General features: G+C 39.3%; 1 protein-coding gene across 1 annotated transcript in view; it reads left to right on the top strand.

The window, feature by feature from the left end:
- LOC137625964 (uncharacterized) overlaps window positions 1-13431 on the top strand; it is a 365639-nt gene that overhangs the window by 236381 nt on the left and 115827 nt on the right. Inside the window, exon 9 of the mRNA XM_068357031.1 lies at window positions 6739-6987. Within this exon, the coding sequence (XP_068213132.1) occupies window positions 6739-6987 (249 nt within the window). The remainder of the gene's footprint in view (window positions 1-6738; window positions 6988-13431) is intronic.

The following is a 13431-nucleotide window of genomic DNA, read 5'->3' as shown; positions in this document are numbered from 1 at the left end:
TGCTCCACGTTCACCTCCATCTGAATTCACGCTTGGAAAAACGGCGAAGAAGTCTCTGTTTACCAGAATGGTTCTGTCTCGATTGTCAAAAATAGCTCTTAAGATGATGGGGAAGTGGATGGAGTCCAAAAAGGACCAAGGGAAAGCAGCCTTCGCGTTCCCTCCAACTAGATTAGCATCTAGATCCAGTATGTGGTATGATACGGGAGAAGTTCTCGGTTTGGGAGTTCCTGCCTCTGCCCAGGGAGATTTCTCAAGTCTTATAGACGCTCCCCGTCGATCGGCCATGAGGAAGACCAAGATTCTCTGGTCTACTTCAGTGTTAGACCATCTGCTCAAAGGCGTCTTTAGAGCCTTCAAGGTTTTTAATTTCCTCGATTGGACTCTGGGAGCCTTGGGCAAGAAGGTTGCTGCTCTTAAAGAAGGTGACTCTTCTAGTTTAATCCATATCATGTCCTTTATGGATAAGTCATTACGAGACGGATCGAATGAGTTGGCAGCGATTTTCACAGCAGGCATACTTAAGAAGAGAGCCCAGATGTGTTCGTTTCTGTCTCTGGGGGTTACTCCCTTTCAGAAGTCCGAATTGCTTTATGCTCCGCTGTCTTCCTCTCTGTTTCCGCAAGATCTAATTAGAGAGATTTCTTTAGCATTGACTCGGAAAGCCACCCAAGATCTAGTCTCAAAGACGGCAAGAAAGGTCTTACCATCTTCCTTTTCTAGCCGCAAGCCTAAAGATGAGATACCGTATATTTCCGCGTATAAGACGACCCTATATTCCAAAATTTAACCATTAAAAATGGGGGGGTCGTCTTATACTACCGTTATAAAAATCACACCTTGAATTCTATGTCTGGTTTATCAGTAGGCTAGCCTAGGTTGAGGTGCGATAACCATCGACACACATGAAATGATTTACATTAATATATAAATGTATAATGAAAGTAATAAAACCATTTTTACTGTATATATTATTGGCATATCTACAAAAATGGGATAAATGATAAATTCGAGGAATAATTCCAACTTTTAACCATTCGCACACAGCTGAGAAAATGTAAACATTGAGTATTGGTTGCGTTGTTAGCAACTTTTTCTCTCGCTAACCTTTCAGTAATTTTAATGCTAGTGTTAATTACGATAGTAATAACATAGGATATCATATTTATTTGTTTCAAAATTATTATTTTTAGCTGTAACTAAAATTTTTTTTTTTTACAAATGGTACAATCTTTATTTCTCAATAAAAATTACAGTACATAACCGTATTGCATTTAAAACCTAAAAATTTGTAAAACTATTTCCAATCAATATTAAACATCAAACCTGCGACATGTATAAATCTAACACCACTAAAACTCCTCACAGTTATCACTGTCTGCTTCGAAAAGCTGTTCGAACTTATCACGAGATTTATCATATACGCCATCATCGTAAGGATTCCAGTCCGGTTCCGGTGAGTCGACTTTGGCTTCGTCGTCACATTCGTACAATAAATCGTCTTCACTGCCATCCATGTCATTTGAGATCCCGTATTTTTAAAATTATTTTATGACACTTTCCACCTTTACATTATCCTATGCTTTTATAACAAACTCGCAAAGAACATAAAAGAAAAAGAAGAAAGAGGAGAAACGGGCATTTCGTACGTGAGCAGTTGATGAGCGTAAACAAAACAACGCAGGCTAGGTGACGTGTGTTCTAGGAAAACAATAAAGGATTTGTTTTGTTATTTCATTTACTTTTAATTTATACGGATACAGTAAGTAATATCATCAACCTTACATAACCTATATTTCATTAGATATCTGGTGTTGCAAAAGCTAGCCTAGGCTATACACAGATGGTTTTATGATTCAGCAGTCGTCTTATACTACCAATATGAGATAAATTCATAAAAATTTGCTCAAATTTTGTACCTCGTCTTATACGAAGGTCGCCTTATACGTGGAAATATACGGTACCTTTCCCTAAGTTTTCTCAGCCCTTTCGAGGAAAGACTTCCAGCAGGGGTAGCTCTAGGCCCGATGGAAGGAGAGCAAAGAAGAAAGGTATTAGGACAGGGCAAAGCAGAGTCTGATGCTTTCGCCTCCAGGCAGTAGGAGCCAGGCTACACAACTTCTGTCAGGCGTGGGAGATGAGGGGAGCAGACCTTTGGTCAGTTCAACTTCTAAAGGAGGGTCATAAGATCCCTTTTATAGGGAAACCTCCTTTGGTTTTAACCCCAGTAGATCTCTCTCCCAGGTACAGAGAGGAGTTAAAGAGGCAAGCTTTACATCTTCAAGTGTCTCTCTTGTTGGAGAAAGGGGCCATAGAGAGGATGCCTGTTCCTGGTTCCCAAGAACTCGGGGGGATGGCGTCCAGTCCTGGACGTAAGTGTTCTCAACACTTTTGTCCAAAAGGCAAAGTTCTCGATGGAGACTTTAGTCAGTTCTTGCAGCAGTAAGAAAAGGCGACTGGATGGTCTCATTAGACCTCCAGGATGCTTATTCACGTCCCCCATTCATCTGAGCTTCAAGCATTATCTGAGGTTCGTATTCAAGAGGGAAGTTTTTCAGTTTCGGGCCCTGTGTTTTGGCCTCAACACCGCCCCTCATATTTTTACGAAACTTATGCTCAATGTAGCAAGGATTCTCCACTCAAGAGGCATCAGAGTCTCCCTGTACCTAGACGATTGGCTTCTCAGAGCTCGCTCTTACGATCACTGCCTGAAGGATCTTCAGATAACATTGAATTTGACAAAAGAATTGGGTCTTCTTGTCAACAAGGACAAATCTCATCTGACACCATCACAAGAGATACTCTATTTGGGGATGGTGATTTGGAGTCGAGTTTTTCGGGCTTTTCCGTCTCCGTTAAGGACGGAACAAGCCATCTTGAAGTGCAATCGTTTCTAAAAGAGCAGAAGTTTTCTGCGAGGAAGTAGATGAGCCTGTTGGGAACCCTCTCCTCGTTGGAACAGTTTGTCCCTCTAGGAAGACTGAATCTTCGACCTCTCCAATTCCACCTTAATTATCACTGTAACAGGAAGAAGGATTTAGAGACGATGTGTATCCCAGTCACGGAGTCCATAAGAAGTTGCCTTTAGTGGTGGAACGACCCAGTCAAGTTTCAAGAAGGTTACCCCTTAGAACAGAAGAACCCAGACCTTTTGTTGTGTTCTGACGCCTCGGACTCGGGGTGGGGAGTAACACTGGGCAAGTTGGAAGTTTCGGGGTTGTGGACAGAGGTTCGAAAGAACTTCCACATAAACCAAAAGGAATTATTAGCAGTCCTGTTGGCCCTAAGAAGCTTCGAAGGGTCAGTTCTGAACAAGGTGGTGCAGGTCAATGCCGACAACACCACAGCATTGGCTTACATTGCCAAGCAAAGGGGAACACACTCGATTTCCCTTTGAGACGGCGAGGAATCTCCTCATCTGGGCATAGGAAAGAAATGTAGTTCTGATTACAAGGTTCATCCAAGGGGAGAAGAACGTGATGGCAGACAGCCTCAGCAGGAGAGGTCAAGTTCTACCCACAGAGTGGACACTACATCTAGAAGTTTGCAAGAGTCTGTGGCGACTTTGGGGTCGCCCTTGCATAGACTTTTTTGCGACCTCAAAGACAAAGAGGCTAGAGATGTATTGCTCCCCAGTGCCAGATCTCGAGGCAGTACACACGGACGCATTCCTGCTAGATTGGTCCAATCTAGATGTGTACGTTTTTCCACCTTTCAAGATCCTTTACAAGGTGTTACAAAAGTTTGTGTCAAGCGAAGGGACCAGAATGACTCCAGTAGCCCCCTTTTGGCCCTCAAGAGAATGGTTCACAGAGGTACTGGAATGGATGGTGGACACTCCAAGAAGCCTTCCATTAAGAGTAGATTTACTCAAACAACCCCACTTGGAAAGGCACCATCAAAGTCTCCAAAATCTTCAGCTAACTGCCTTCAGACTATCGAAAAAATCACAAGAGCTAGAGGCTTTTCGAAGGAGGCAGCTAGAGCTATTGCAAGAGCAAGAAGATCTTCGACCATCAGGGTGTATCAATCCAAGTGGGAGGTTTTTAGAGAATGGTGCAGAGTCAATTCTGTTTCCTCATTCAGTACCTCTGTAACTCAGATTGCCGACTTCCTTTTATTCCTGCGAAGGAAGCGCAATTTTTCTTCATCCACCATCAAGGGATACAGGAGTATGTTGGCAACTGTATTCAGGCACAGAGACTTGGACCTTTCGAATAATAAGGACATACAGGAACTTCTTAAATCTTTTGATACATCAAAGCAACGTCACCAGGATTCACCAGCTAGGAATCTGGATATAGTCCTGAAGTTCTTTATGAGTGACAGGTTTGAGCCCTTGCCCTCTATGTCTCTTAAGGACCTCACGATGAAAACCCTTTTCTTGGTTAGGCTGGCAACAGCCAAGAGAGTTAGTGAAATACATGCGTTTAGTAAAAACGTGAGTTTTCGAGATAACAAAGCTGTCTGCTCTTTGCAGTTGGGCTTTCTCGCCAAGAATGAACGCCCTTCTCAACCTTGGCCTAAGGCTTTTGAGATTCCGAATCTTTCGGATGTGATTGGCGAAGAGTTAGAGCGAGTTCTATGACCAGTAAGAGCCCTAAAGTTCTACCTGGACAGAACGAAGGAGCTGCGAGGCAAGTCGGAAGCCCTGTGGTGCTCGGTCAAGAAGCCCTCCTTGCATATGTTAAAGAATGCCCTGTCATTTTTCATCAGACTTTTAATAAGAGAGGCTCATGCACATTGCAGTGAGACAGACTTTAGACTTTTAAAGGTCAAGACTCACGAAGTTAGAGCTGTAGCAACCTCAGTGGCCTTAAATCTGTGTTCGCTTCACACTATTTGAAAAGTGTCACGACTCTCTATGAGGACTGTTACACTCTGGGACCGTTCGTAGCAGCGAGTGCAGTAGTGGTGGAAGGATCCACCACTACAATCCCATAATCCTAATACCTTTTCTTCTCTTGGAACTTTTAATTTGGTTTTTATGGTTGTCTTGTGGAGATTGCGACTGTCTTCCGCAATCATTGATTTGGTCAGGTGGTAAATTTTGTTCCTTGAGAGCGCCTGGAACTGGGTATTAGAGGAGGCTCTGTCACATAAAGGTTTGTACACTGGTTTGACAGCCCCCTGAGAGGATCACTGGATCTCATAAGGAAAGCGGACATATTGTCAGAGAATCATTGAAGTCCGCTTCCTTATCAGGTACGAACCCTTAAGCTTGTTTTATATTAACTCTTAAGCAGGATTCCAATTATGTTGCCTGTCTCTAACCCTCCACCAAAGGTGTTAATCAGCTATATATATAACTACCAGGTAAGTCTTATGTTTTAAAATGTTATTTTCATTATAAAATAAATTTTTGAACATACTTACCTGGTAGTTATATATAATTAAATTCCCACCCTCCTCCCCTCTAGAGACTAGAGGCATGGAAGATATGAGGATTCATGGAATGGTTCCAAGGTACCTCACTAGGGGCGCACAGGTGGTACACCTGGCTATCCAATCGGCGATTGGCGCGAGTTTTGAATTTTCTGCCGTGACGTCAGGGACATAAGCTATATATATAACTACCAGGTAAGTATGTTCAAAAGTTTATTTTATAATGAAAATAACATATTAAGGATACTCACGTCAGGAGTTAGAATTCTGGAAACCTGTGGTTAATTCTCTGGGAGTATCACTGTAGCCAAATATCCCTGAGAAAGCTGCCTAAAGGAACCTTCCAACAGGACGACATGGCCATATCACCCAAAAATAGATTTTTTGCTTTTTTCAAAATCCGTTTAGTGAGCAAATTTGTCAATAAACAAGTTACTCTTAAAGGCAACATCTTAAGTGCAAAATTTCCTAGTCGTATGTCAATAGAGTCACTGGTAGGCTATGGCTGAAAAAAATCTTATTTAATTTAAAACTTATCTATTTATGTTTCCTTGAAAAGTGGTACAGTAATTAGATATATGAAATAGTTATTAGTATATGTGCCACGCATATGCTGCAGCAAATCCATTTTTGCAAGGAAGCAATGCCTGAAAACCCTTGGCATTACAGGCATTACATTCCATCAGCTGAATGGTAGTTTTGGCATACAATATACAAGCATCTAAGATAAAACATATGTAGCACTGTACAAAATAGTATGACCACCATCATATCTTGTTTTTCCATTGTGTTAATTTCTTGTTTATTTGAAATTACTTTGTCCTTTTCATTCATTCCTAAAGTTTAAACATTATCTTCTGTTCACACTACTGCTAACAAAAATATTTGCACCAAAAGAAACAAAGTAATAGTAACTACATAACAGCAACATTCTCTCTCTCTCTCCTCTCTCTCTCTCTCTCTCTCTCTCTCTCTCTCTCTCAACGATTTATACCTCCTTTGAATAGTTGCGAGATATCTTTCTTGTCTAAATCTGTATATTTGTTAAAGGTTCATTGTTTTGTCTATGTAGGTTGAAGCTTTACATACAAAATACATGAGTAGTAGAAGGGGTTCACAAAATAAGATGACTTTGATTTTGATCAATGTGTAGATGTTGAACATAATTCTTATACAGTCTTCCTTTCCAGGTGGATTCAGGATTTAGTTTTAAATCTCCAACTTACCAAAATGTAGAACATAATCTTAAAAGGGTTTTCACTTCCATTCCAGGTGGATTTTATATCTGATTTTAAATCCCTAACTAATGAGATGTAGAACATAATCCCAAAATGGTCTTTACTTCCTTTCCAGGTGGATTTAGGAACTAATTTTAAATCCCCAACTGACCATGGCAGCGTGGCTGCAGTTCTTAAAAATCTGAAGCAGTATATGGCATATAATGGAGAACCTGTACCTCTGTGTGTGTTTGGGACACCTGCCTCTGTTGAGAGAATGATTGGAGCAAAGGATGTTATGTCGTGCTTCTCCGAGAAAGTGGACAGACTTGACGGCCTGGAACCCTGTGTCACGGATTTTGGCCGGCAAATACTAATTGCTCAGGTAACCTTTTAGTCTAGAATGCAAAAAGGGGTTTTCAATGGCTTAAGTATTATAATCTGTGAGGTCTACTTGTTGAGAAAGATTATCTCAAGGAATCTTCACTCCCTTAGGTTCCTTGAAAAATTTTAATTTACTGTAATGCCAGTATAAACTGTATTTATCATGAACCTTAAAATCCCTGACCAAATTGTTGGCAGACATATAAGGAAATGATGAAAGACCCGTACTTTAGTTTTGAATAAAGTTTAGTTGGAGTGATTTCATTTAATGTACCATGCTCACATTTTGCCCTCTTGCAAAAATGTCTGTCAAAGGAGGGGAAATACATCCTTGGCTTATAATTACAAGAATGTTTGGTGAACGCTTCCTATATTTAAAAATACAATATCATTGAAAGCATTTGCCTTTGAGGCCTGTAAGAGTTCATTAGTTCCTCAACCTAACAAGTAGATTGTGCTTCTGGTTTCCCAATAAGTAGCAACATCTAGTGAATAACTAACACTCAATGGTATAGCCCACATGAAACCCATAGTCAACACCTATATCTCATAGAAGAATTCTTTATCCAGTAATTAACGTTCTATCTTATACAGTGAACCCTCGCTACTTCGCGGTTCGACCATCGCGGATTCACCACTTCACGGATTTTTTCCATAACCCATATATATACAGTAACATATATATATATATATATATATATATATATATATATGTATGTATGTATGCATGTATTTATGTATATATGTATGTATGTATATATGTAGGTATGTATGTGTGTATACATATATATATATATATATATATATATATATATATATATATATATATATATATATCTATATCTAAAGTAGGAAGATGTGATGTAGTTCTAAGGGAATAGTATGGGAAATATGTCTGGGTAATAAGCAAAGCTCTACCTCCAGTTTGTTTCTTCATTATGATCATAGATAAATGTATACAAAACATTGGTTGCCATTTTTTAACGTGCTTTTTAGCGTGTTTAGGAAACGCGTGATATAAAATTGCCTTTAATATTTGTGCCTGTTTTAGTTTAGGGTACTGTAGTACATGCATTAAGTGTTCTGTACATTAAAGGGTAGTTTGTTAACAGTACTACATACAAGGGAAGGTTTTAAAAGTCTGAATATACATGTTGAATAAATAGGTAAATATGGTGTCACTACTTCGCGGATTTTCACCTATCGCGGCCGCGTCTGGAACCTATCTACCGCGATAAATGAGGGTTCACTGTATTTTGTTTTGTACTTAGAAGTATCAGAGATTTATATGCAAAATTAATGGCATCCAAAATTGTATCCTTTGTAATCACAATCATAATGTAGCTGAATAGTCATGCCTTACAAGATTTGTAAAATACATCAAATTTGTACGATACAAAATTTGTGATCAAGCTTTTTAATGTTTTCCAAGTCAAAGAACTTCTTAACAAAAGACATATCAAAGAGAGGGAAAAAAATAGTTTGTCATACTTAGACATAAAGGATTAAATGAAAAATTTTGACTACTAACTTAGCAAATAAAACAACCATAAAAAAATGAAATCCTTCAAAAGCCAGATGTTATCATTCATACTTCTGCAGCCAAAATACAGACTGCCCTTCCACATGCAAACACCCAGAAGTATTTATGCATTGAATTTTCTGTGCAAATGAAAAAAATATTACCTTGTTTAGTATTTTTGATGTGTTTAGTTTATATGTTTAAAGAGCTTGCTATTTATTAATAAAGAAAATAAATTATAAGAAAATTTCTTGTAGATTTTAACTTTCTTATTTCTAAACTGAAAGTCACACAAAAAGAATATTTCCTACATATGATGAGCTAAGAATGCGAATATTCTAGTGGTTTGTCCTCCAAATTCTTTTGATTCGTAACTAGGAGTAATAGTGTCTAATCTTCTATGTTACTCAAAACATTGTGGGAAACTCTCTCTCTCTCTCTCTCTCTCTCTCTCTCTCTCTCTCTCTCTCTCTCTCTCTCTCTCTCTCTCTCTCTCTCTCTCAACCGAAGCACAGAAAATTAAGAAAATTAAAGATTTTAATGGTTAAATACATTTATAAAAGAGCACATAAACAGAAAAGTAGTTTTATGTTGTAAGTATTCACATGTTTATATTTGAAAAGAAACAGCCTATAGGTAAGTAAAGAAATAAGAACATACAAACAGAAACAAAATATTTACTTTTTAACCAGAAAGAAACCTACATCAAATAAAAAAAATATGTAGAGAGAGTCTCTCTCTCTCTCTCTCTCTCTCTCTCTCTCTCTCTCTCTCTCTCTCTCTCTCTCTCCATTTTCCTTTTGATTTGGTGTAGGTTTCTTTCTGATTAAAAAAGTAAATAATTTACTATAGAGTTTAGGGTTTAAAGGTCGCTCATGAATGGCAGAGGCAAGGGACAGTGACATTGCCCTAGCAATCAGGACAATGCCCTAGAGAGTGACCATATATTATATGATCAGCGCCCAAGCCTCCTCTCCACCCAAGCTAGGACCAGGGGGCCAGGCAGTGGCTGCTGATGACTTAGCAGATAGACCTATAGGCTCCCCAAACCCCTCAACCTTAGCTCACAAGGATGGTAAGGTTGCAGACACTAATGGCACTAACGAGTCTGAGCGGGACTCGAACTCCCGACTGGCAAACACCTGGCAGAGACGTTACCAATCAGGCCACAGCAATCCTTGTTTTTGTTTGTATTTTCTTATTTCTTTACTTACCTTTATGTGTTTCTTTTGGGATGTAAAAATGTGAATACTTTCTACAGACAACTGTTTTTTGTGTATGTGCTCTTTTATAATTTATTTAAACCTTAAATTCTTTAATTTTGTGTGACTAGGATAGTATTCATATTGAAATGTGGTTTTAATTGTGTCCTTATTGGAATAATTGTCTGACAATCTATTTTGGGAGAACCTTACTTCATACTAAAGCAACAGTTGCCTATTAATCCTGGAATCTGTTAATTTGAGATGCAACTTATGGTTTAAAATTTTAATTTTTCCCCAATTATTTGTGCCAGTTTAATATGGAGGCTTGTTTTCTTCCATTAATATATGCATTAGTGATCTTATGATGTAGGTTATGTTAAAATGAAAATTAGTTTTTTAAGATTAAATCTAATTTGTTCAAGTGCAACATACAAACCTTTCACGCTTTACATGGGATTATTTTTTTTGGTGAAGCTTTAACAAGCCATTAAAGCTTTTGCAAGGTGTAACTACCCTCCACTAGTTAGTAGGGGGTAGTAGCTGGGTAGGCTAGCCACCCCATCACTTTTAATTTGGCTCAGTAGAGTAAAAATGTAGTGTTTCTCTATCGCCAAAAAGTTTTAACCAGTTTACGATTAAAAGTAACTGGCCTAAAGCTTAATAAAAAGTCCTTTTTCTTCCTTGGGGCTCACAAGTTTTCCATGCAAAGCAAGGTAGCAAGAGGTCTTACAGTTGGGCATGCGAAAGGAGCAGACATCCTCCTTAGGGGTTGATTTTTACCTTCGAGGCTCTGAAGGTCTTCTACTCAGAGAGTCTTGCACCTGCTCAACTATTTTGGCCTCGGCTTCTGTTCGCCCCAACGTTCTCTTTGCTTTGGAGGGCAGGTGGGAGCAGTTGCTGACAAGGATTCCTCATAGTGGCTTGTCGGGTAACCTCTTCTGGATGAACCCAGAAAAGAGCTTCTGCTACGTTTCACTGGCAACACTCGATGCCGACCTTCAACTTGAACAAAGCCTGTTGACAGAGAGCAGAGAGTGCTGCCTGGAGGTCTGCCTCCAGGTGTTGGATAATTTTCCCTTCCGAGGGAGAATTAACCTCCACCAGGTGGTGAACAACTTTCCCTTCCGAAGGAGAGTCCCTCCACCAGCCACTGTCCAGCAATCAAGAATTGATGACAGCGGCAACAAAGGTTGGTTGCCTTTCCTGTCCACAGGAGAGACTGCCTTCACCTGTGGGGCTTTCACCTTTGGGGGATTCCTCCCATGGGAATTTTATTCGTCCATGCCCACCCTTTTTCTTCGGAGCAAAGCAATTCGGAGCTTGGTAACGAAAGAGTTAGATGATTGCTTGCAGTTCCTACTCCTAGCCGCCGTACCCTCGGGTACAAAACGAGTCTCGTTGCAACTTCCCTTTGTTGTCTTTACCGCAGATGGTGAGGGCCAGTGTATTAACATGAAAAGCACAGACTCAGTATGTATAAGGGAGACCCATGAGTTCAGGCTCATTTGAACTCACCACAGCACCGTAGTAACTGAAATTTGACTGCCAGTGTCCCGACACCACAACAAATCCTCAACCTCCATTTGCAACCTGTCATTTGCTACCCACTGATACTTCTAGCCTCATATTTTCTTGAGAACTGAAGCATTAAATTAAGTCCCTGATTTCAGGTTTTCTCTTCTTATAGTCAATTAATTTTTATTAAACATGCTAAATGAAGCAGCAGCAGTTGAGCAGTCAAGTGTTTTATTCGATCGTATGGTTGTTCACCGGCTCGATTGGTGTTATTAGCTCTCATACATGTCTTTCTGTTCTAGGTACAGTAGGTCTTTGTTAATTACCGTTCCAAGCATGAGTCTGATACATTCCCTAATTAATTCCTAATTAAATTCGAATCATTACTGTTAGTTATGAAATACGAAGTAAGATTATCTGTGGGACATCTGTAACTATGATAAGGCTAGCATAACCTCATTGTTCTTTTTCAGTTGTCTCCCAAGGTATTCTCAGCCTCACTGCTGCCTGCTGAAACCACAGTCATGAAGTTGACTGACCCTGACCTGACCATGGAGTGTTCTCAGGGAGTGCTCTCCTGTCCTTTGTTCAGGTAGCTAGGTTCCAGGGAGTTCATTGACAGAATCCATTTACTGTATTATTAAGATGATCTACTCTGGATTTCCTGCATCTCTTCATGCTCCTATCAACCATATAGATGTTTGTCCTGGAGGTGCACCAGGGTCTGCTAGTTGAATAGATCCAGTATTGTTCTATACTACCTGTAGTTACCTTCAATGTCCTGATAGACCTAGTTGCAGACACACACTTGCAAATTGCTCACTGGGGCATAGGAAGATACTACTCTTTTCCAGCAAATCGTTTAGCATAAATCCTAGATTAGTGTAATGAAGGCTATGTGCTTAATGTTTTGGAAATGTCAAACCTGTAAGGTCTCAAAGGAGGCTGTTGTTCCACCAACCTTAAAAAGAGTGACCTCTTCTCCTTTTGAGTTGGTTGCTAGGGATCTTGTAAGTCTCCAAGCAACCAGTACTGGTTTTATTGGGTGTCTTATGTTAGTCGACCATTATTCCAAGTGGGTGCCGGAAGTACCCATAAGAAAAAAGAGGAGCAGTGCGATATGCTAAGCACTTGAAGACAGTTTTTCCAATAAATCCTTGTTCTCCTTAGAGCCTTGAGTTTCTTTATAACTCTTTACCCAAGAAGTCCCTTGTTCTTTCAGGTCTCCAAAATATTAGAGCATCATCAGGTATGTGCTTCTTTCACATATTGGATTTGTGAGGACAAATATAATTTATTAAAAAAATCAATACAAATCTATTGCTTTAGCTTACTGCCCTTCAGACCACAGCTTTGCTATTGTTGTATCAATCATAGAAATGATTTAATTAAATACTGGAGTTCTAAGGGACTGTATGTAGTAATCTACCTTAATGTTAATTTTTCCTAATTATTATTATTGTTACTAGCTACGCTACAACCTTAATTGGAAAAGTAGGATGCTTCAAGCCCAAGGACTCCAATATGGAGAATAGCCCAGTGAAGAAAGGAAATAAGGAAACAGATAGAATACAGTGCCCTGAAGCAAGAGAACTGTAACCCAAGACAGTGGAAGAACCTGGTACAGACTATGGCACTACTCAAGACTAGAGAATGATGGTTTGATTTTGAAGTGTCCTCCTTCTAGAAGAGTTTCTTACAACACAAGAGTCTCTTATACCCTTACCAAGGGGAAAAGTAGCTACTGAACAATTACAGTGTGTTAGTTAGCCTTTAGAGTGATGATTTTTTTTTTGTTATCTTAGTGTTGTCAGGTTTATGAGAACAGAGGAGAATGTGTAAAGAATAAGCCAGATTAATAGGCGTATGTGTAGGCAAAGGAAAAATGAGCCGTAATCTGAGAGAAATACAATATACTACTACAGTATCTGGCCAGTCAAAGGACCCAATAGCACACTAGCAGTATTATCTCAAAAGGTGGCTGGTGCCTTTGCCAATCTACGACCTACCAATGCATTGAAGTGTTTAGAGATTCACGTGAATGGTTTTTTGTAAAGTAAAGAAATGAGTTTGTATTGAAAAGGGATTTTGGTGTAGTGAGAATTGTTTTTTTGAAAAAATAAAATATTTTTCTTGTGCTGTACTTTTAAAAACTAAAGTTTTATGAATAGTACTTACCTGGCAGTTATATATATATAGCTGA

The sequence above is a fragment of the Palaemon carinicauda genome, chromosome 33, assembly GCF_036898095.1.
Source record: "Palaemon carinicauda isolate YSFRI2023 chromosome 33, ASM3689809v2, whole genome shotgun sequence".
Classification (NCBI taxonomy): domain Eukaryota; kingdom Metazoa; phylum Arthropoda; class Malacostraca; order Decapoda; family Palaemonidae; genus Palaemon; species Palaemon carinicauda.
Note: the sequence above shows the minus strand (reverse complement) of the source record. Positions and strands in the feature narration are given on the sequence as shown.